The 23,083-nt window shown below is 36.4% G+C and overlaps 1 protein-coding gene across 1 annotated transcript; it reads right to left on the minus strand.

Annotated features, from left to right (window-relative positions):
• Positions 1 to 304: 304 nt before the first annotated feature.
• Positions 305 to 22,337, minus strand: LOC103042987 (pikachurin). The gene is made up of 23 exons (XM_022680909.2): positions 22,112 to 22,337; positions 19,750 to 19,859; positions 18,357 to 18,440; positions 18,047 to 18,073; positions 17,813 to 17,930; positions 17,559 to 17,694; positions 14,653 to 14,819; positions 13,684 to 13,787; positions 13,260 to 13,596; positions 12,299 to 12,399; positions 12,089 to 12,189; positions 11,840 to 11,984; positions 10,548 to 10,737; positions 8,908 to 9,033; positions 8,539 to 8,782; positions 6,893 to 7,004; positions 6,683 to 6,799; positions 5,257 to 5,437; positions 5,046 to 5,124; positions 4,107 to 4,250; positions 3,502 to 3,585; positions 3,271 to 3,374; positions 305 to 1,504 (listed from the first exon to the last, which is right to left on the minus strand). Exons 1-23 carry the CDS (start codon positions 22,212 to 22,214, stop codon positions 1,359 to 1,361), a joined length of 3,060 nt encoding a protein of 1,019 aa, XP_022536630.2. The 5' UTR covers positions 22,215 to 22,337; the 3' UTR covers positions 305 to 1,358.
• Positions 22,338 to 23,083: the final 746 nt, after the last annotated feature.

The raw sequence follows: 23,083 nt of genomic DNA on the forward strand, positions 1-23,083 counted from the left end.
AACTTCTCTTTTTCTGGACATTATGGGATAAACATTTGTATGTCTCAATTCCATCCGCGAAGTTACGCCTTCCCTCCGGCAGGGTTTCCACATCAATGACTACACTGCCGTGTAGTGGCAGTAAGCCGTGACTTTGCGGGTAATACAATCGACAAGCATTGTGGGAAATGTAGTTTTTGGTCAAAGAACGCTCCTGACCTATTTATTATAGACACTAAGATCTTACAAGGTCTCGCGGGCCACATAAAAGGACGTGGCGGGCCACATCTGGCCCGCGGGCCTTGTGTTTGACACATGTGCTCTATTGCAACAATGTGCATATGATGGATTATCACAAAACTCTGTTAGGAACCTCTACAACTTTTTACATGTTGGGACATTTGGCATGATGCAGCGTTACACTCATGTTACACACTACTTCTGTACGTGTAGCTTAATATACACTTAAATATGATGAGTTTCTTTGATTTTACCTAATGGAATATAATTAAGAGGAAGATGGATGATCACAAGCCATCAGTGGCATAAAGTTATCCAAAAGCAGCGTGTAAGACTGGTGGAGGAGAACATGCCAAGATAAATGAAAACTGTGATTGTTATGCCACCAAATATTAATTTCTGATTCTGATAGGTTTTCTTTGTTTTATTTGAGGTCTGAAAGCTCTGCATTTTTTTTTTGTTATTTCAGCCTTTTTTCATTTTCTGCAAATAAATGCTCTAAATGACAAAATATTTTTATTTGGAATTTGGGAGAAATGCTGTCTGTAGTTTATAGAATAAAACATCAATGTTCATTTTACTCAAACATAAACCTATAAAAAGCAAAGTCAGAGAAACTGATTCAGAAACTGAAGTGGTCTCTTCATTTTTTTTCTGGGTTGTATATTGTATAACCGAGAGTTTTCCATGTTAGTATAAATATTAGATAATTTATGATTCCTGGAAACCTTTATCTTTCTTCACCATAGCATTATAATCCATTAATATACGTCCATCTGGGTGCAGCTATTTCTGCAACCGTTTCATTGAGTTTCATAATTGAGTGTATTGGTTATTCATGAGAGTCCTTACATTATTATTCCAACAGTCCTTGTAAACCCATTGAAGGCCTCTTGTGTGAATTCCCATTAAAACAAGCACACGAACAGCGAGATATATAACATGTTCACATTTTCCACTGTTTGAGCTTTAGTGGAACATGCTACTTCAGTAAATGTCGTAAGGCTTCAGGAAGATTGTCGCAGGTTGTTAAGGGTCACTGCTTTGCCTAACTCTCTGCAATCGAGCACGTCCTCATGCTGCATCTGATGCAAGATCTCAATGGCTCTGTCTGGATCATGTGACGGAGGCAGCAGGCCTCAGTTGAGACACGTGTTGATGTTTTTGCCGTCAGACGCGTCCTCTATCAGTCTGAGGTGATGGTCAGGGGAGAGAGTAAGGTGGGACATGCAGCCGACGAGCCCTCGCAGGTACGGTATATGAAAAGAGGCTTCCTTTATCCCACCTGAAATAGAAAACAACATTATTATCATTATCATTTTTCTGCATTTGCTTTTTTTTAAGTAAATGTAATTTCAGATAAATTTAAGTAACTTTAACTCAGTTTCAAGGCTTAAATGTTACATAGTATACATAGTAAATAGAGTAAAACACACATTCAAATATCTATATAATCTCAAAGATTTATTTATTTCTGTCTCAACACATGGACGGCATGTAATACATTCTTTTTAGCATACTAGTATAAAGAATGTATCACATGTCATCCATGTGTTGAGACAGTGCAATATGTGTGTTTTAACTAAAAACATTTACATTTCAGGAATTATAATACATTAAGTATCATAAATTATTTGAGGAATATTGTATATATTAAGTAATTGTAATTAGGTAATATTTTATGCAGAAATTAATTAAAGTTTACTAAAAGAAAGGATTGATTCAGCAAAAATAAATGAAGAAAATCTTATTTAAAAAAAAAATCACTGAAGTTCAGTTCACTTATTTACTCAATGTAACATTTAAGTCTTAAAACCGAGTTGAAGTTACTTACATTTATCTGAAATTACATTTACTTAAAAAAAGCAAATGCAGAAAGTTGTGAAACTTTTTTTAAGTAAATTTTACTCATCATTTTTTTCAGTGCATGATCACCTTCATTGTTATTGCCATTAGCAGCACAAGGGACATGAATATATAACATAATAGTAACTCAATTTCATTTTATGACATTTTTAAAAATTAGTATATCATTGAAAAGTTACTTTATTTCAGTAATTCAGTTCAAAATGTGAAACTCATATATTATATAGATGTATTAAACACACAGAGTGATCTATTTTAAGTGTTTACTTCTTTTATTTTTGATGATTATTATGGATTACAGCCAATTAAAAAAAAAAAAAATCAGTGTCTCAGAAAATTTGAATATTATTATTATTATCAAGACCAAATGGTACCAATTTTGGCAGTGTGGTCAGTGTATTAAATCCTGCTGGAAAATGAAATCCACATCTCCATAAAAGTTGTCCTCAATTCCACAGAGAGTTTGGACTCTCTCTTACACCCAGCGCAAGGGGCTTTGCGATGCTCATTGCTATCTTACACCCCATCTCTCTTACACAGTCTGTTTTCACACCTTCAGCCTGCATTGTTTAAATAACAACAGTACTTTTGAATATATCTATGCCAATAAGCATGGTAATCTAGAAATGATGTATGTTTAGATACATTTCTGGTGTATTGCTATCTTGGCAACAGAAAACACAGGAACACAGGTGCATCACTGACTGAAAAAAATATATAGGCAGACGTCAACCGTCAACTGTCAGACATTCATTGCTATCTCAGCAGTGAATTGTCAAAGAAGGTGTATGCTCACACTGTTACACACATACGGACACTGCACCACTAAAATAGCAATCTGCCAAAATCGAGGGCCCCTGGCATTTAAAGAGAATAGCAAGTGACATGCTGATAAGTTTATTTCATGTTATGCCCAAAACACACACATGATTAATTAAGAGAATTAGCACAAGGCTTTTTTTTTGCACATTTCGAGCCGGTTAAGATGTACTTTTCCCGTCGTTACGATAGCAAAGACACACTGACATGTCCTTAAACAAGCCTCATGTTGTACAGTTGACAGCTGGCCTAAAGATCACAAGCCTATAAAAGATTTCACATATCTATGATAGCTTTTATTGCTATGTTTATACCATCCTCATCATCCTCATCATCACCATGTTTATCCTCATTAGCTCAGCTTACCGATGTACAGAGCGCCGCTGGTGTTGAGCTGTCTCATTCTGCCGGGTGATTTACCCACTCTGGTGGTGGAGCTTCCCACACTCAGTTTACCCATCTGTCCGTCCCTGCAGAAACAGAGCAGGTATTTAAACAGATGCTGATAGAAATATGCTAAAAATATAAAAAAAAAAATCATTTTATGGAAGATTAATATCTAACATTTTTAATTTTCTGCCTCAGTGAGGCTGTTACCTGACTGCTCTGACCGTGTGCCACCTGCCATCGATGAACGTTCCATTAACTCTGAGTGTGTTGGTGCCACTGCCGAGGTTATAACTGCAGGAGAACCACGATTAGAGGTGTGAAATATGATGATATGTTATTATTACTGTAATCAATGATTAGTGTGTCTGAGTAATACTTCTAGAACTCTGAAAAATGTTTCTAGTTTCTAAAAAAAATACATTTTTACTAAGTGGTAAAAGCAGTAAAATTTATAAAATATTGGAACCATTCTTAGCATATTTTAGTCATTTTCAAATTAACCTGTCATAAAGCAAAATGAATAGCAGTGGGTTTTTGCAGGGAAAGGACTTTGGCTTTAGCTAACGCAACCCGGGGTGCATTAAACGCACAGAGTCATTTAAACTAGAGTGTGTTAATCTGGCAACCCATGTGAGTTTATTGTCTAGGGAAGGGTATTCAGACTGCTGTAGCTGTTTTACACACTTGTTCTCATTTCGTACTGATTGTACCTTTAAGTGAAAAAATATAAAATACCCGCAACATGCTAAACATGGACCCCTAACTTTATAGTTCATATTGGAAACTAACAGCTGAGAGAGATCTGTACCAACCTGAAGACGACGGTTCCTCCATGTAAAGCCAGGAACATGTAGTCGCTGTTGTGCCGCATGTTGGTGTCACCAATCCACATCAACAGGCCGTCCTGAGCCGAGCTCCTGAAACGCAGCTGGACGTGAGTTCTTGGGCCCGATATTCTGCAGAGACCAAAGACAGCAGGGATGAGTTTATCATTTAGGAGAAAAACAGTCAGCTCCCCTGTTTCCATGGCTGCAGCACACTGATTGTGTGCTGTGATTGTGTTCAATACCCGGCAACCCATCGCGTGGAAATGGGACTGGGAGAATAAATGCTGAACATTAATCAGCAAGTGTCAAACACTACCTCGTTAAAGGAGCGGGTTCTCTCAAAATAACAGGATGGAGAGAGAATCCTTTGACACATTTAAATAGCTCAATATCTATCATAAATGATGACTTTCTTTGATTTCACCAAATAAAAAATCTCTGGAATATAATCAAGAGGAAGATGGATGATCACAAGCCATCAAATCAAACTGAACTGCTTGAATTTTTGCACCAGGAGTAAAGCAGCATAAAGTTATCCAAAAGCAGTGTGTAAGACTGGTGGAGGAGAACATGATGCCAAGATGCACGAAAACTGTGATTAAAAACCACCAGGGTTATTCCACCAAATATTGCTTTCTGAACTCTTTCTGAAAACTTTATTAATATGAACTTGTTGTTTTCTTTGCATTATTTGAGGTCTGTAAGCTCTGCATCTTTTTTGTTATTTCAGCCATTTCTCATTTTATGCAATTAAATGCTCTAAATGAGAATATTTTTATTTGGAATTTGGGAGAAATGTTGTCTGTAGTTTATAGAATAAAACAACAATATTCATTTTACTCAAACATAAACCTATAAATAGCAGAATCAGAGAAAGGGATTCAGAAATGGTCTCTTAATTAAGTTGCAAGTCTAAAAGCGAACCTCTTCAGGATGTCCTTGCTGTCATACATCAGGTAGCTTCTGCCTGTGAACTGGGGAATCTCCACAGCTCCACTGTCTGCTAGAGAAGAAACAGTGTGATACAGATAAATGACCACAAGGTGGCGTAAAGCTCAAAAACAACCAACCAACCAGCTAATCCACACTGATTTCAGTACAGATGTCTGGAGAACCAGTGCTGTGTGTGATTTACCACTCTGGCAGTGTTTCCCTCTGTACCCGAGAGGACAGTCACACTCATAGCCGTCATGTTTTGGACGACACACTCCAGCATTGGCACACAGGCTGTCTGCACACGGGTGAACTGCGTTCCCTACATTCACCCCCTTTACTGAAGCAGCTGTGAGACGAACAACGCGGTCATTTACTGTCACCTAGACGAGCAAAGAAACACATATCAGAACATTATCACACACATTATCACACATTCAGAATAAAGACTTTTAATTATTTGGACATGTAGTCCAATACATTCAAATTCAATCAGCTTACAATATTGTTGGAAGCCGGTGTCAGATTAAACTTTTAATTTAGCTTTTATTTATTTAGAATATCTACTTTTATTGTATCTTCAAATTCCAGGATCTAAATATTTGAAACTACTAAATATTCATTGTTCTTTAAAAGGGTATAATTGCATTATTATGCATGATCTGTGTCAAAACATATCATAAAATGACAATAACATAGTTTTTTACAATTATTTCCATACAATATATCATTCATTTTTCTTTATTATCATTGTAAATAGGCCAGTCATGATAACACTTTTGAATTATATACTGTACAATAACAATATTATTGTCATTTTAAGATCGTTATTGACACATTTTATGAGAATGCATATTAAAGAACGCCTTTTCAATATTTAAGGCCTGGAATTTGAAGATACAATAAAAAAAATATTCTAAAAAAAAAATAAAAAATAAACTCTGAAACTGTAATTCAACAATATTGTAAGCTGATTGTATTTGTATATATCAACATTACATGTCCAAATGATAAATACTGACGTGATCCACACTATGAAGGAGCACATAAGGAATAATGTGGTAAACTTAAACGTGTTAAACAAACTAAAATACATTTAGGTGCTCTTATTTGGGGTGCTGTTAACTTGCAGTTTCTGAGGCTGATAACTGAGTTGGTCCTGATGAGAGCCAGTTCCATCATAATTTAATTTTTGATGGTCTTTGGGACTGCATTTGAAGATACTTTCAAAGTTCTTGAAATTTTTCGGATTGACTTACGTTCATTTTTTAAAGTATTTTTTCTTTACTCTAAAACACATTAAAGCAGCACTAGCCAGGATTTTCTTGGTTTTTGACCTTTTTAAATAAGTAAAATTACAGCTTGAAACTCACTGCAGCGCTGCATTGAGGTGTAATAGGAGGAATAGCGGTGCTCTCGTGTCTGTGCCGGAGCTCCTCTGAGCTCAAACCAGACTCTGTAAGTTTTCCGAGGCGGCCGCGACCAACGCTCGCGAGAACTGCGACCTGCTTTCCAACCTTTAGTTCTAACAGTTCTAAAAGGACTACTGGTTCATTCTTTAAAAAAACTATCATAATAATCATACTGCAGTGTAGCTTATGTTCTTGGTGCATGCTGACGTATAGTACCTTCTGAATGCTGCCAGTGAAGGGCAGCAGAACTGAGGCGCTGTTCTTGACGAGGTTGTAGTTCGGGACGCCTCCGATATAAAGCGGAGAGCTGCACCTGATCTGAGTGAAAGCCCCCTGAAACAGAGGAGCATGGGAAATCACAAACAGATGCAGAGCAGAGACGACCCCCCCCCCCCCCCCCCCCTCCTTAACATAACATTACACTACCTCAGCCATGCCCTCCACAGGCCTCAGGTTATCCAGCTGCAGGATGCCCCTCCTGGCTGTGCGGGACACTCTGAGCTCGTGCCATCTGAACAGACTGACCGGCTCCTCACTCCTGCAGAAGATACAAACACACAGATACAGAGAATTCAAGTAATGAAGTACAAATACTTCGTTACAATACTTAATACAATTATCTGAACTTTCTAATCCTTACATTTAAAAAATAGCCTCGTTACTCCTGTTTCATTTCAGCTCGTTTTTTTTATTTTTTATTCCAGCTTCTCATTGTTGAATAAAACCCCTATCCAGATACACTGAAAACAATGATGAGTAAAATTCACTTGAAAAACGTTTTGCAACTTTCTGCATTTGCTTTTTTAAGTAAATTGAATTTCAGATAAATTTAAGTAACTTCAACTCGGTTTCAAGACTTAAATATCACATAGAGTAAATAAGTGAACTGAACTGCAGTCAATCCTTTCTTTTAGAAAACTTTACTTCATTTCTGCATAGAATATTACCTAATTACAATTACTTTATTTAAACAATATTACTCAAATAATTTATGATACATAATATATTATAATTCCTAAAATGTAAATATTTTTAGTTAAAAATATATATATATTACACTCTCTCAACACATGGATGACATGTAGTACATTGTTTTCAGTAAAAGAATGTATTACATGCCATCCATGTGTTGAGACAGTGAGACTTGGCCTGTTTACAAAATAAATCTTTGAGATTATGCAAATATTTGAATGTGTGTTTTAACTAAAAATATTTAATTTATTTTTTTCTATTAATAAACAGCTTATGCTAGTACTCGCAACATAATATAAGACTTGAATGAAATAATGACAATGTGCTAATATAACATGCATGATTAAAAGATGTTGTTTATAACAGGACAAAATGTTAATTAGGGATGAAATAACATCTACTGAATGTGTATCAAATTCTGATGAATGAAAGAATTCATTTCAGGGCCTCAACATCATTATAGAACTTGAATAGTATATAATGTAGTGAGTAGTAGCATAAGCTAGTCGTTAATAGCCAAATAGCGCTTTATGAATACTTTATGTAGGTGTTATGCAGCCTCTATGTAGGAATGAATCAAATAAAGTATAACCCATTAACAATGCCGTAATCCAATATCCAAGGCTGCACAATTCTAACTTGACTTTAGACATTAGAAAGTAAAAATATTTATATGGGTTTTATCTCCTGTCATACAAGCCCTTACAAAGTTTCTTCTATGAAAGTTCAGAGAATAAGTAAACAATGATTTTACACTCATTATAATCTGTAATGTCAATATTCTGCAGCTAGATGGAGCTTTTTCCAAATTCACAACTTATCCAGCTTCAGAGTTGTGTTCATGTGTTGGCATGTTCTCCTCCACCAGTCTCACACACTGCTTTTGGATAACTTTATGCTGCTTTACTCCTGGTGCAAAACTGCAAGCAGTTCAGTTTGGTGGTTTGATGGCTTGTGATCATCCATCTTCCTCTTGATTATATTCCAGATCTTTTTATTTGAGTAAAATCAGAGAAACTCGTCATTTTTAATTGGCCCCTTATTTTTTACCTTTATTAACGAATGATACTGGATATATTGGGTATCATGACAGTACTCACTTGATTGTGGCGGTTCCAGATCCACAGTCAAAGCGGAACTCTACGTGTCCTTCCACCATCACCACTGACAGGAAGTCTCTGCTGTCCAGGTCTTCACTGTAGAGCAGAGTGCCGTCGAAGGCCTCAGGCAGGAAGGTCATCTCAAACTCAGTAAAGGAGAGGTAGTACTGCGCCGGGCGCGGCCAGGGGGCGCTCAGGTAGGGCATCAGAGCAGCGTTAAAGTGAGTGAGGAAAAGAGAGAAGGCTGTACAGGAAGCAGAACACTGTCAGTCTCAGCTGTAAACCTTAATCCACGCTGTGTAGCTGTACTGATCATTAAAACAGTTTAAAACTCTGTATTTTAATGGTTGGTGACAGATGGGCACTTACTCTCCTGGCACAGCGGGCCTCTGTACCCGAGTGGGCACAGACAGATGTAGCCATCTGCCCGGTTAGCGTAGCAAACGCCTCCATTCTCACAGCTAACATCTGTACAGACTCCATCACTGCACTCTCCTGCCACCAACAATACAGATCACACTCAAATCACACCACAGACGATTACTAATGACATTTCATTCCCTTTATAGTTTGGTAAACAACATATTTCAACTTGAGCTGAATTAAAAACATTAGTGAATGAGATGCATCTGAAAATGATTCAATATTGTGTGAAATATTTAATCTGTAGCTCCTCCCCTTCATGTTTTTGTTTCAGTTTGCTGATTATTTCCATCTGCAGATTATATATATATATACAACTATGAAAAAAAATAAGAGACAACCTCAGTTTCTGAATCAGTTTCTCTCATTTATAATTCTAAATACAGATACATTTGCAGAAAATGAGAAATGATTGAAAATAACAAAAAAGATGCAGAGATTTCAGAGTTTTAAGAGATCAGAAATGTATATTTGGTGGAATATGCATCTTGGCATACTTTCCTCCACCAGTCTTACACACTGCTTTTGGATAACTTTATGCTGCTTTACTCCTGGTGCAAAAATTCAAGCAGTTCAGTTTGGTGGTTTGATGGCTTGTGATCATCCATCTTCCTCTTGATTATATTCCAGAGTTTTTCAATTTGGTCAAATAAAAAAAAAAAACTCATCATTTTTAAGTGGTCTCATTTTTCCAGAGCTAGTTTTTTACTAGTACATCTTAAAAGAAATTAAATATCATTGAAGAATTACTTTATTTCAGTAATGCAGTGCAAAATATAAACATGTGATCTATTTTAAGCGTGTAAGACCAATTAATTGAATGGTGTTATATCAAGTCCAAAATCTTACAGCACTTCATGCTTCCTTCTGCTGACAACTTTTATGGAGATGTGGATTTTATTTTCCAGCAGGACTTGGCACACTGCCCACACTGCCAAAAGTACCAATTGGTCTTATACTGTATAATATTCAAAATTTCTGTAAGCCATAATCATCAACAATAAAAGAAATAAACGCTTAAAATAGATCTATATAATATAAGAGTTTCACATTTTGAACTGATTTACTGAAAAATTTTCAGTGATATATATTGATCCCTTTATCTTTAGGGCTCTTATGCCGATACAGACTTATATAGATTTATATTATGAAACATATTGTGTCACCTGGCTACTAAAGACATGAGCTGTTCAAGAGCACCAAAGTTCTGTGTATTAAATGTTATTAAATGCTTATGCATGTGTTATAAAGTCTTTATGTAGGTTGTCACCAAAATATGCTGTTTGCTACTGAAACTTAGAGTTTTTTAATTGTTCCACAGCCTGATAAAAAATCACATATGCACTAGGTCATGAGCTAACAGCTTTACTAATATCTGATTTCACAGAGCCCCACCTCAAACAGAGGGCAGATTAAATCTAATTAAAGTCACCAAAAGCACCACGAGAGGTTGAGGTTTTGATTCTTCTCTCAGTCGGAGCCGCTTTAACCTCCTAAATCAGATCAGTATGAAGGAAGCAGGCCTACAGGTGGCCGAGGTGGAAGGCTAAAGGTGATAACACACAGTCGTGACCCGCCCCGCTCACCTACGTCTGCCCCACTCAGAGCTCGCCCCAAAGGCCACGGCCTCATGTCAATCATCCTGCCGTTCACAGCGAGGCTCTGGACGCAGCCCTGGAAGCCCCGGCTGGTTCCGGCAGCTCTGGCGAGCCAGTAAACGGCAGGTGACCCGCCGAGGTAAAGCGGAGTGCGAAAGGTGATCTTGGTGAACTCGCCCTGCAGTGTGAGAAAAAAACAACACGAGGAGGAGGAGTGTCTGATTTCTGTGCTTTAGAAGTTCAATAGCAGCCGAATTCCATGAGTTTTTTGTTGAATAGACTAATAGGAATGCTCTAAAATAATTTAAATATTTTTTTCATTGACTTTCCATTGAGAGTTAAGAAGTTTCATTTTCCTGCCTGTAAATTTGCTGTTTTTGAGATGTTTTCTACATGAAAATTTGCTGTTTTAAAGATGTTTCCCGTCTTAAAATATGCAGTTTTTTAGATGTTTCCTACATGAAAAGTTGCCGTTTTTGAGATGTTTCCTACATGAAAATTTGCAGTTTTTTAGATGTTTCCTACATGAAAAGTAGCTGTTTTTGGGATGTTTCCTACATGAAAAGTAGCAGTTTTTTTTATGTTTCCTACATGAAAAGTAGCTGTTTTTGGGATGTTTCCTACATGAAAATTTGCCGTTTTTAAGATGTTTCCTAAATGAAAATTAGTTGTTTTTGGGATGTTTCTACATGAAAATTTGCTGTTTTAAAGATGTTTCCTGTCTGAAAATATGCATTTAAAAGGCTTTAGTCTTCCATTTCTAAATCACACTATACTATTATTATATTTCATTATTAATCACAGAACAATAAACTATAATTAAAACCATAATTTTTAAGTGATCACCACTACTGCTGATTGATATGTCCACAAATTAATACCATGATTAATTGAACACTTTTTTCTAAAATAATAATTTATTTTCAATTACAATTAAGATTATTTTAATGTTTGATGGACATGGCTTTTTTTTTTTTTTTAATCCCTGCTGGAATTGATCAGTTGGTTTGGTGACCTACTTCATGTTACTTCCATGTTACAGAATAAGTTGTATGATGGCTTAAATGATGTATAGATTTTTTTTTTGTTATAATATATTTGCAAAAATATACAAACATATTTTATGTACGTTTTATTGTATATTTATTATTTATTATTATTTTAATGTGAAATCAATGTGTATAAAGTATTTGTTTTTTATTATTTACATATTCAAAATGCTGATATCTGCTTTAAGCTTGTAAAAAATGGAATATACTCTTTTGCGAACATGTTCTCACCTGAGAGCGTCCAGTAACCGGTGTGTCATTGTCCACTCTGAGCCAACCACTCAGACCCTCTCTGTACACCGTCACTGTGTACCACACTCCCAGCTTCACAGGACTCTGAGCTGCTATCTGAGCTGCTCCAGTACCACAGTTATACCTGCAGACACAGACAGCACTTTCCTTCATTCATTAAACATCACTTACACTGTATTTCCTGCAGAACGGCCTCTCCTGAACTATAGAGATCACCTACAGGCTGACCTGAAGTGAAGCTTTTCTCTGATCAGAGCCAGAGAGGCAAAGTCCCCTTCCCCCTGATCATTCTCCCCACAGTACAGCAGCAGGCCATCTTCACTGTCTGCCTGTGGAGGGCAGCAACATGCTAATGTTATTAACAGTTTCTAACACAACTAGCATCCATAGACTTCAATAACACGACTCTGTGAGAGCTAAGCATGTAATGCTTCTTACCCTGAACTCCAGAATCAGTTCAAATGAGTAGTACGAGTTCTTCAGTGGTTCAAAGGCAATGTGAGAGAATCCAGTGAACCTTGGAAACCGCACAGCCACAGCTAAAGAACACAAAAAAAGAAAAGAAAGAAAGAGTCATTTAAAAAAAAAAAATAGAGACCACTCTATTTGATTTTACCAAATTGAAAACCTCTGGAATATAATCAAGAGGAAGAAGATTCATGATCATAAACCATCAAACCACCAAGCTGAACTGCTTGAATATTTAATATAAAGTTGTGCAAAAGCAGTGTGTAAGACTGGTGGAGGAGAACATGATGCCAAGATGCATGAAAAAACTGTGATTAAAAAAACAGGATTATTCCACCAAATATTGATCTCTGAACTCTTAAAACTGAAAAATGTGAATATGAACTTGTTTTTTCATTGCATTAGTTGAGGTCTAAAAGCTCTGCATCTTTTTTTTTTTGTTATTTCAGCCATTTCTCAGTTTCTGCAAATAAATGCTCTACATGACAATATTTTTATTTGGAATTTGGGAGAAATGTTGTCTGTAGTTTATAAAATAAAACAACAATGTTCATTTTATTCAAATATAAACCTAGCAAAATCAGAGAAACTGATTCAGAAACTGAAGACATTTTCAGTAGTTAGGGTCATATTACCAAGATGCCCAACCTTATTACTAAAACATTACTAAAATCATCAGCCATTTATTGGCCATAACTCCTGAACCCTGGGCTACCTTACACATAAATCAACTTCCCCTTTGGGTGTAATAACTTGATGTTCTAAGTTATGCTAACTTAAGTTTTCATAACGTAATACTTAACTTTTTAAGGCAACCGTTTTTCTCAATTTTTTTTAAATATTTGATAAATTAAAAATAAGTAAATTAAACTTATCTGGGCTTACAGTGTAGTCTGACCACTTCATAATCAGGCCTCGTAGCATCTCTCACCTTCTGAGCAGGTATCTCCACCTCGGCCGAGTGCACAGTGGCAGCGCGAGCCTCCATTACCGTAGTCATCGATACAGACGCTGTTAGGGGGACATGCTGTGTCCTCACAGGGCAGATCATGCAGTCTCCTCACTGGTCCTGTCCAGTGGTTTAATGGAACATAGGCTATTGGGGCTGCAGTGGTGGAGGCTGGCTCTGAGGATGAGGATGAGGAAGGTTCTGGTGATGAAGGAGCAGTAGGCATTGTTGTTGTAAAGCCAGAGCTGGAGTTTGGTTGAGATGCTGATTTTCCTGAAGATGATCTGATCTCCTGATTTCCAGGGAGATCATGCATCAACTGGAAAATAAAGTTAGAGTCATTTTATTACCAAATACTGTATATTATCTATGAACTGAACATTAGAACAAATTAAGATCCTCTAACCTCTCCTGTAAAGACATCTATATCATAGTCATAAACACTGGAGTGATCATCATTCAGCTGAGGGTCCATAAAGGGCTGCTGGCCACTGCTGTCTTCTTCAATACCTGAGGACCAAGAATCACAACTGTTTATAAAGACTAAAGCAACACTAACACTTTAGATATTCACAGATATACTCTGACTGGTAAAAAAAAAAGTCTCCACCTGGATTTATTTAAGTGAGTAAATGATGTGGGGTTGGTTGATGCTGCAGTTGGTCTGCAGGTTTAGGTTCAGCAACAGTATTTGCTGAAAGAATGAGGTCAGCTGACCACCTGAATATACTGAATATAGACCAGGTTATTCCATCAATGGATTAATTTTTTCTTCCCTGATGAACACGGCCATATTCCAAGATTACAATGATTCCAGGATTCATGGGGCTGGAATTGTGAAAGAGTTCAGAGTTCAGGGAGCATGACATCATCATTTTCATACATGGATTGAGAGAGAGTTCACCAGTCCAGATCTTAATTAACCTCATTGAGAATCTTTGGGATGTGCTGGATGGAGAAGAGCTGCTTTGTGCAGTGGTCAGACTCTACCATCATCAGTGCTGCTGCAAGATCTTGGTGAAAAATGAATAAATTAATGCAACACTGGATTGAAATAAATCTTGTGATTTTACAGAAGCTTTATTGAAACAATGCCACAGTGAATGCGTAAAGCAACAATCAAAGCTAAAGGAGGTCCAACCAAATATTAGAGTGTGACCTTTTTTTTGGTGGTGAAGTTTTTCTGGCCAGGCAGTATTTTCAGTCCTAGAGTTATCATCCCAGCAATATATTTTTAATATATTCCTACTACCCTACACAATCACATACCTGATCCAGGTAACATGAGAACATTCTAGACTCATTTACATAAACATTTTTAAATGAATACATTTATTATTATAGATTCACTCTATTCTGTTACACAAAAACTCACTGAGTGTCCAGATGGGTCCAGTAACCGGGCTTGGATGGCTCTCTCCATACATGTTAGCAGCGCGCATCATGAACTGGTACTGTGTATCCGGGCTCATGCCTCTCAGAACCATGGAGCGGGTGTGTGTTGGTACCTTGACAGACGTCCACTCAGTGTCCATCTCTGGTCTGAACATAGGTACAAACGTCAATGGTTAAAAAAATTGGACTTTTTTTTTCAAGTTTATTGTCTAAAATAGCTACATCACATACAGCTATTACATGAAATAGCTATAAATGCAGACTTCTTTCATTATTAGAGACCATTCTGACTTTTTTCCATTAATATCTTAACCAGTGACTAGTCTCCTCCTAATTTATAATGTCTCTGAAAAAAAGACCCCCTCAGTATGGAGATCTGTGCAAGCGCAGTAGCCCAAACAAGACAAAAAGTCCCTTTTTTGACATTTTCACAAGTTTTTTTTTTATTAGATTCTATCAGTGATATAAAATATGTTTTTAAATTGCAATTTGACCTTTAGTTTTGTGTATTTTGGAACTTTTTTTTATTTTTAAAATTTAAATCAATATAACTGCAGTAATCTTGGAGGTTATTTAATTTCTTTTCAGTTACTTTTATTTACTACTTTATTTTAGATAAACTTCTGACTTCGCCCCATCCAGGCTGTGACATGGAAGCAACAACCAAGCAGCTTGAGCAGATAGTAGTGGAGAAAAATGCTGTGTCTATATATAGGTATTCTCAACATATTTAGCACATTTTTACAGAACTGCCAATACTGACAGCATAACACTGTAGTAGAAGAGTAAACATTGAGGCCTGTCAACCAACACATATATCACACTAATGCACGACTAGGATAGGGTAGCTTTGGGCAACAGACAACACAAAGATGGTAAGTAAGAGATACGCAAATATGCAAATATATGGTGCCAGGAGCCTATGGGAAAGCTGTATGAACCAACACTGTAGAAATAGCATTGACACGTGTAGTATACTACAAAAAATTGGTACTAAAAATTGGTTAATTTTTTTTTTTTTCATTGGCTCAGCAAGCATTTGTAAGTTTTCAGGTTGAAGTTCTCTGAGATCATTTTATTGAGTTGTACTGGCCGGTGAGTTCACTCAACTTACTCATAATATTACTGTAGTTCTCCTGACTAAAACACACTTTTTAGAGTGCACATTTTTAAGTATCATTGTAAAATTTCTGCTCAATGGAATTTTCTAAAATCCATTAGTTCTGTAGGGTGTTAGGGGTGAACATTTTTAACTGTTTTAGCTGTTTTCGACTGCGGCTTTGAGGGGCTAGACAGAATTAGTCAGTTAAGGGCCATCTGTTTGCCATGAATAAGGCAGACACTGTGTGAATAAAAGGCCGTCTAGAACTTTTCAATAACGCAGATCTACATAAATAGCCCTGTTCACTCATGAGCATCTCCGGCCCACCACTGAGCTGCTGTCTGACATGCGTGCTCCACAGCTCCCAGGCTGCCTGACTCAACTGAATTGACGGGAGAATTAAAATGCTCCCGAAAAGCTGCTTTTCAGCTCCCCGGTAGTCTACAGGACAATAGGCCAAGTCTTGTCTTTCTCTGATCTGAGTGTGTGGTCCTGCGATAATGTCACATTGCATTGGGCTGCGAGCGCTAATGCTAAACTGCTTTTCCTCTCTTCAGTCCTCCCAGTCTAACAGCCTGAGCAGCAGCGCTGCCAGAGCTTTCTGCTTATAAAGAAAGCGGGAACGAGCGTCTTTTCTGTTGCATCATTTGATTCAATCTTCAGTCGCTGCTCTTCCGTTGAGCCAGACGGCCTCGGCAGTCCAGCAGCAACCTGTTTCACATTTAGCCGTTTCCCAAACCCTGCTATTAAACTGTCACAGCAGACACTCATAAACCCAGCAGAAGAGCCACAGCGCCGGGATGAGTCTGATCCATTGATAAGGCTCGTATATAGGGCATCTGGGAAGCAATAAGTAGAGAGAGAGATAAGATGTTTATGAGTTGCTAACAGTAAAACGCTATTCTGTGCCCATAAAGAAGAAAAGTCAGGTTTTCCACGTCAGGTTTAAGATGTGCTTTCTTGTCAATGCTTGGCTTTAAATGGTTTAAATGGTCTTTAAATGGTCTCACTATACAGTATATTTCTCCCTGGTCTAGACTATGAGACAGATTATTATTTAAAAAAAAAATCCACTAGTAGATTTAACACATCATTAGCAGCAAACAACATGCAATAAATCAAAGAAAAAAAAATCTATAGGGAAAAAAATATATTAAAAATATATTAAAAATATATGGGATGAACTACTTATTTATATAACAATAATGGTAAAAAAGAATGGTTCACATCATATAATAAGCTAAAAAAAAATTGTAACCACAAAATTGGACAGTCTAGTCCTTGCTAGTATCATTGCTATCTTACACCTTGTTCACACCCTGCACTTTGGAGTAAATTGAGGTAAAATGTTCAGGTAAATTTGTAGTGTATTACTATTTTGGCAACAGTAAACACAGGTGCGCCACTGACTGAAATAAACCCTGACTACAGCTATCAGTCAGACTTGCAGCAGAGCACAAATTCAACTTTTACATCAACAATAAACAGAATAGACATTAAAATAATATTGGTGTTCCCATAAATGACCTACTTGTGCATATTCAGAGGGTTAACAAGCAGGTTTTGCAGTTTTGAGCCTCTCAAGGTGTACTTTTCCCATCATTAAGATCTTTTCCCATCATTTAGATACCAAATACACTCTGACATGCCTTAAATCAAGCTGCATGATACAAAAAAAACATAGTGTCTCCTTTTCTGTAGCCTATTCTCACTCTATTAAAATAAAATATTAAAGAAACTGATAAAACAATAAAAGTGCATTTATGAATTTAAAGATTTCATACCTGATGTAGTACACGAGGAAGTATAAGACAGGTGGGCTACCCTCTCCTGTACCAGGCTTCCAGGACAGCTCAAACTCTGTGTCAGACACTGCCGTTACTCTGGGCTCAGGTGGGGGAACAGGGAGCATACAGTGATCTATAGATAACAGAAAAACATACAGGATGTCCATATATAATATACCACATAACCCTGCGTAACCATTAACTGTTCAATTCTTTATGGTATAATTCCTAATAACATCTGTAAATCTGACCGTCAGGAATGGTGCTGATGCTCCGAGGCATGCTGGGCCGTCCCTGCCCCGCCCACCCGTACGCCCCTACTGTGACAGAATACTCAGCAGACACTTCCAGATTCCCAATTACTGTGCTCTAATAAATAAATACATTTAAACAAAACAGAAAGAACAGTCAGTGCTTGAACAAAAATTGATTATATTTTTTTTTTTATTTAAAGGATGTATGTAATAGCAAAAAACTGGACTTACAAATTGTGCATGACCATACATCTGCACCTGAAATACATGATAAACACTGTAAAAACACATAGTGTCATGCAAAAAGTCATTGGGCACATTACTAGTCCTCTGTTCACTGATGTTAGTTCTTTTTTAAGTATTTAACTATTTTAAGAAATGATTCTTTAAATGTTGGATTGCATCTGTGGTTTTCCACTATGATGGAAAACCACTAATATTTTTTTTTTTTAAAAGAGGGTCTATTAAGCGCCAAAGATACTTTTTCGACAAAAAGCACCACTTGAAACTCATTCACTCATATTTCGCAAGATGCACTTACTCTTTTTCGCATTTCTAGGCTTATAGGAACATCCACCATTACTTCATCATCACTTCCTGATGGATTATTCTCCTTGCAGACAACCTATAAAAAACAGATTTATTTTTTCAAGCACAGGATCTCTAGTCTCTTCTAGAACAAGACCTTTTCACCTTTTCTTCCAGACCCATGACTCCTAATCAGATTTGCATTACTTCTCTTTTCTTGAACCAAAACTTTGAGTAGAACAACCCAGACAATTATGTTATCAACCCCCACTGATCTCTGTGTCGACTAACTTGCAAATGATGGGTTCAGTCCTGAAGAGCATTAAGCTATTAGAACATTATGGGTTGGTTTTCTGGCCATGTCATCTGCTGGTGTTGATCCACTGTGTTTTATTATCAAGTCTAAAGTCAGTGCAGTTTTGTTATCCTGGAAAATCTTACAGCACTTCATGCTTCTTCCCTCTGCTACTGACAACTTTTATGGAGATGCGGATTTCATTTTCAAGCAGGACTTGGCACACTGCCCACACTGCCAAAAGTACCAATTGGTCTTATATAATATTCTAATTTTCTGAGACACTGATTACAACAGTAAAAGATGATTTTTACGAAATGCCTTAAAATAAATCACTCTGTGTGTAATACATCTATATAATATGAGTTTCACATTTTAAACTGAATTATTGAAATTATTGAACTTTTTAAGACACTAGTATATACTAGTAAATCTCTGAGAACCAACTCTATGTTTTAAGTGGATAAGTGAAGAAAGCATGGATGGGTAATGAAGGGAGCTGAGCTCATTCTGCAAAAGTGTAGCCAAGCCATCATTAGGACAGAAGCCCAAGCATAACAGCCAAGCTGCAAACGCATTGTCCCCAAGTGTTGAACCATAACAGGACAGAGAGAGTTGACAAAATATACAAAAAAAAAAAAATTTAGTTATATAATAATCAGTTACTGGTCTAGTTTCATAACAAAAAGAGCTTATTACGTTGCATGAGAATGTTATTAGCCTTTACTAAAAAACTACAAAACTACAAAATCATTTAAAAACGTAAAAATACAATTTTAAGAACATCCAGAAAACTTAACAGATTGAACATTCAAAAAACGTTAATTGTAACATTCCAAAAACATTCATCTAAACAAAAAAATGTGATAGCCGGGTGTTTTTTTTTTTTTAGTGCAGTGTGGGAAGACTTGGGGATTGAAACAGGCTGAGATTGAAAATTAGATTTGTCTAAAATCGAATTTATCAGAGGAAAAGCGATGGCGGGAAAGTGTCCCAGGAGTTCTGGTAGACGTCAGGCAGAGATGGGTAGCTCTGATAAAATGTTATCCTGTTTTAAATCTTAAATCTTAAATCTTCTAACGGATTCTTGGAAATGCCAGGTGAAGTTTACCTTGTATCCAGTGATGGTGCCCACATGTCTCCATGGCATTCTCCACCTCACACTGATGGCGGTGCAGTTTACACTTTCCAGCTGTACGTCCAGTGGAGGATTGAGGTATTCTGCCATAATAAAATATACACATTATGATTATAATATTATGATATATGCATAATCAATAATATATAAAAAAGACTGTGAAATGTACAGTAACTTGCTGGCAGGAATTAGCTAGTGTGCTGCATACTGTACATATAATTACATTACCTATAAAATAATTCTATAAGTTTTACAGTACTGTAAAAGTTTTAAGACTGTAATTATTATCTGCTGTATTTTTTATCACAGCACATATTAGAGTACTTCAAAAGGCATTAATGCATCTATTTAACACTGTAAACCATAATTTGCCACAGGAATTATTCACTACATGGCTCACCATCAAGTAACTTTTTAAGTTCCTAAAAAACATGGTAGAGGAAGTTTAAGTGTCTGATAATAAAAAAAATCTTGAATTTTCTGTCTGTAATATTTTGAGGAATATTGCCGTTTAAACACAATGCACACACATTAGCATTCATATTTCACTGTCACTAAAGTACACTTTTATTAGTGCACATTCACTATAGTACACTTCTCCCCAATACATTTTACTATAGTGAACATACTATACTATAGTTAAAATGATATAAAATGGTCAATAAAACTTTCACCAGTGCACATTTATGGTAGTGCACTTTCAATAAAGCACAGTTTAACAGTACATATTCCTGAAAATAAATGTTCGCTAAAATATACTTTCACTAGTACAGATTCACTATAGTAGAATTTTACTATAGTGAACATTCACATTTACATTCATTAATGTACAGTTCAACAAGCACATGCTTACTACAGTACGCATTGACTACAGTACACATTCAATATACTGCACTTTCACTAGTACACATGAACTATAGTGCACAATTACTAGGACACATTAATCATAGTACACTTTTGCTATAGCGTACTATCACAAGGACACATAAACTATGGTGCATATATATTCTGTAGTACACATTAAATGTAATGCACTTTCACTAGGACACATTGATTTTAGTACTTATTTACTATAGTACAGATTTACTATACTGCACTTTCACTAGGACACATTGATTATAGTACTTATTTACTATAGTGCAGATTTACTATACTGCACTTTCACTAGGACACATTGATTATAGTACTTATTTACTATAGTACAGATTTACTATACTGCACTTTCACTAGGACACATTGATTATAGTACTTATTTACTATAGTGCAGATTTACTATACTGCACTTTCACTAGGACACATTGATTATAGTACTTATTTACTATAGTGCAGATTCACTATACTGCACTTTCACTAGTACACATTGATTATAGTACTTATTTACTATAGTGCAGATTTACTATACTGCACTTTCACTAGGACACATTGATTATAGTACTTATTTACTATAGTGCAGATTCACTATACTGCACTTTCACTAGTACACATTGATTATAGTACTTATTTACTATAGTGCAGATTTACTATACTTCACTTTCACTAGGACACATTGATTATAGTACTTATTTACTATAGTGCAGATTCACTATACTGCACTTTCACTAGGACACATTGATTATAGTACTTATTTACTATAGTGCAGATTTACTATACTGCACTTTCACTAGGACACATTGATTATAGTACTTATTTACTATAGTGCAGATTCACTATACTGCACTTTCACTAGGACACATTGATTATAGTACTTATTTACTATAGTGCAGATTTACTATACTGCACTTTCACTAGGACACATTGATTATAGTACTTATTTACTATAGTACAGATTTACTATACTGCACTTTCACTAGGACACATTGATTATAGTACTTATTTACTATAGTGCAGATTCACTATACTGCACTTTCACTAGGACACATTGATTATAGTACTTATTTACTATAGTGCAGATTTACTATACTGCACTTTCACTAGGACACATTGATTATAGTACTTATTTACTATAGTACAGATTTACTATACTGCACTTTCACTAGGACACATTGATTACAATAGAGTATAGATGAACTATAGTACACATGAACTATGGTGCACATTCACTAGGACACTTGAACTATAGTGTACATTCATTATAGTGCACATTTACTATAGTACACATTCAGTATTATGCACTTTCAGTAGAGCACATGAAATATAATACACATTGACTATAGTTCACATTCATTGTAATCCACTTTTACTAGCACACATTCACTATAGTACGCATTCACCACAGCACACTTCCTTTTAAGTACCCTATAAGTCAGTTTCACCCGCGTGCCCTGACCTCTCGTACCTGCTGTGCCCTCACTTATCCTCCGCACCGCCACCACGGCCGGTGCCCCTCCGCTCAGCAGCAGTGTGATCAGACTCAGGGCCCTCAGGCTGAGGAGCTCCATCACCCGTAAAGGAGCAGTATGATGGAAAATCAGGGTCTTCTTGTTCTTCACAGCAGCAGCAGTTCAAATCCAGAGACCCCAAATGAGCTGCTTCCTTTTCACTGCCAGATCCCTGAGCTTCTTTCTGACTGGCCCACCAGCATAACAAATAACCCCCCCACCCCACCCCCCTACACACCCTCTCTCTCACACACTCTTATACACACACACACTGGGACAGAGACTGGAGGAGTTCTTTACTGTAACACAGGCGACTCTCCCCCGGTACACGCTGAGCTGAGGTCATGTTGTTAAGCTTGGAGATGCGTAACCACATTAAGAAGATAACAGTAATCCCAGTCTCTCAGGACTACTGTCTTCCTGGACACTTATTAATCAACAGCAGCATCTGCAGATTTACTAAATTAATATAAATAAATGTTTGAGGTCTGATGAGCCAATACTGAATTGTGCTTAAAACATATAGAGAAAAGTCTAAATATGCTGTAATTACTTACTTACTTACTTACTTTCTTACTTACTTAAAATAAGTAAGTACAATTATGTCACATTTTTATTTCTTTGTACTATAAAATATTAAAAGTAAATTAATAGAATGCTTTCATCACATGTTTGAAAGTAAACTTTGATAGTGTATTTGTTTTATACACTTTACAAGTACACTTTTAGTTTAATGTAATTCAAAAAACTTCTACAATATTTATTTATTAGTACAGGTATTATTTATTTATTATCTATTAGTACAGATAAGTACACTAGCACAATGTAAGTAAGACTTTTGTGCTATTTTTATACAATTAAAGTATTATAAGTAAACGTCACTAGCGCTTTCAAGCCCATAAATAATTCACCCAAAATATTCTTTTATT

Source organism: Astyanax mexicanus, chromosome 20 (genome assembly GCF_023375975.1).
Source record: "Astyanax mexicanus isolate ESR-SI-001 chromosome 20, AstMex3_surface, whole genome shotgun sequence".
Lineage (NCBI taxonomy): Eukaryota > Metazoa > Chordata > Actinopteri > Characiformes > Acestrorhamphidae > Astyanax > Astyanax mexicanus.